General features: G+C 34.3%; 1 protein-coding gene across 1 annotated transcript; it reads right to left on the bottom strand.

The window, feature by feature from the left end:
* Positions 1-638: 638 nt before the first annotated feature.
* Positions 639-1,319, bottom strand: LOC118752931. Its single transcript, XM_036487780.1, has 2 exons — positions 911-1,319; positions 639-810 (listed from the first exon to the last, which is right to left on the bottom strand). The coding sequence occupies exons 1-2, from the start codon at positions 1,100-1,102 to the stop codon at positions 697-699; spliced, it is 306 nt and encodes a 101-aa protein (XP_036343673.1). The 5' UTR covers positions 1,103-1,319; the 3' UTR covers positions 639-696.
* Positions 1,320-2,393: the final 1,074 nt, after the last annotated feature.

The raw sequence follows: 2,393 nt of genomic DNA, 5'->3' as shown, positions 1-2,393 counted from the left end.
ATGGTATTCCTTTTTTGTATCACATTGAAATCGTACGACTGTCACGTGCGCCACCATGGGAATGCCCATATCACTTATATAACAATGATGTATAAACCATTTTCTTTAAAAATACGCATACTTTTTAAAAATATTTGTATCAACACATTTTCCAATAGGACTGCGCCATTATTAAATTAATTATAACTCATATTAATTGATTAATCGCACAATCCGCTTTTAAGCGCTCGGCGCTAAAAATAAAATAAAAACCAATAATAAGGCGAGATCAACTAATTTCAAAATTTCTTCAAAATCACCTATACACAGTGGTCTTGAAGCAACCATAGCTATGACTAAAATGCCAACCAAAACGGCTTACATAACTGTCTTTGTACATAATCATAGATCAAAATTTCGTTGAAAATAAAATTCCATCTGCTCCTATGCTTAAAATATTATAAAATGTTGATCTAGAACTTTCCAAATCCAGTTATATAATCGCGAAGGTCTATGGTAATATAATTATAACACTTTCTTATATAAGCATAAAATATTTTAACTTAGTTATTCAAGAGATAATATTACATAATTGCATATTTTAATAATTCTTATTGCATAAATTTTATAAATTTACAAAGTCAATATAAAATATTATTTTATATAAATTCATATGTGTTTTGATGAAAATTCAACGACAGTTTTTTTTTTAATTGATTATATATTTAGGGTCGTCAATCGAATTAACTTTATAATTGAGCCAAAATCTTCAAAATACGCCATGAATGGATTCTCCAGCTTGCTCCGACCACATTCCGAAGCTGTCGTTGCCTAAAAAATGCAGACAATGTTCCAAATGATTTAGAAGCACGTGAATTTTTAATGTTTCCGACATTTCTGTGCTTCGGAAGGCTTTAGCGAGTTTACTTACATGATTTTTTAATTCTGACCCAACTGACAAAGCAGTCAACCCATTGGTGGAGTTTTTTTCACTCAATACATTTAAGGTATGTGCTCTCCCTTGTATAACTTTTGGATGGCTGGTTGCCCGAGCAGTGAGCCAGATATAACAAGAGCATGAAGTTGTTCTTGTTTCTTTTGTCGAATCTTCATAGTTAGGCATGTTTGGAAGAGGCCGCGTTGCATTTGGTATATCCTTATCTCGGTCACAGAGAACCCTACGACATGTACCACAAATGCCTAATGGGAACTTCGAATTGGTCAATCTAAAATTTTCACTAACGTATTTTTTAATAAGACACTCCAATTTTCCGGTTATATTAAATTCTGAAGGTTTTGACGATCCGAATTTAATCTTTCTCCCACAAGGCGCGCACACTTTAAATCTGTTCTTTTCGTGATTACACTTATGTTGCGGATGACTTATAGAAGACATGATGTGCAATCAAATAGCTTACACCAGAAATATTATCATCGAGAAAAATACTATCTGTTTTTTTTTTACACTAATATACAAAACGATAACTTTAGAATACTCTGTTGAACAAGAAATACTAACAATTGCAGTTAAATTTTTTCCAAATTTTCATTTGACAATATTTTAGGCATAGGAGCAGATATGATTTTAATTCCAACTGCATAATGGTGTATGGGTGCCTTCCAAAACAGGTATGCAAGCAGTTTTGGTTGGCATTTTAGTCATACCTATCATTGTTTCAAGACCACTGTGTATAGTGTCTGAATCATTTACATTTGTGTTGTTGTCATATACTTATTGAGCTATTCAACCTTGATAACATACTGTTTGATATTGGAAACGTTTTGCAGCAGAAACTATTTTCCTTCATATAACATTTTATTCGAACTATTGAATTAAGGCCTTCCAACCTCATCCTATTTCGAATCTTAGTTTTTGTTGAATTCATTACGGAAAAAACGCGCTCAACAAAAGCATTTCAGTGCGGCAAGGATAATAATATAAAGGCTGGGAAATGTTTAGTTATTGGCCCATCGTTTTTGGGGTGGGGGCGGAGGGGGAGGGGGCGTGGCCCCCCAAACCCCCCTCATTCGAAAGGGGACAGTCGCCACTTTACGAAAAGCCACCCCCCCTTGGGGACCTCCCACAGAACCCCTAGGGAACCGTTTGAAAATGGGGTAAAAACGGCATTTTCCGAGGCAAACTGAGCAGTTTGAAGTGGAATATAACCCAACTAACGAAAACCGTGGGATTTTTAAATAAAAGAAATTATCCCAAGTTGGTTATCAGGCGATTTGAAAAAAAAAATTAACTAAAAAAAATTAAGGAAAAAAAATTAACTAAAAATATTGTGAAATTAAGAAAAAAGCGACAGATAGAAATGTTGTAGTAATAGTAATATGATAGTATTTTAGCGCAGAACTTCTTTTTGCGTAGGCGGCCTTCGGCCGCACTTAGGGATTATAACCCTCACTAC

This window comes from Rhagoletis pomonella, unplaced genomic scaffold, assembly GCF_013731165.1.
Source record: "Rhagoletis pomonella isolate Grant_MI unplaced genomic scaffold, Rhpom_1.0 Rhpom_scaffold_01971, whole genome shotgun sequence".
NCBI classification, from domain to species: Eukaryota; Metazoa; Arthropoda; class Insecta; order Diptera; family Tephritidae; genus Rhagoletis; species Rhagoletis pomonella.
The sequence above is the reverse complement of the archived record's forward strand: the minus strand, read 5'-3'. Positions and strand labels throughout refer to the sequence as shown.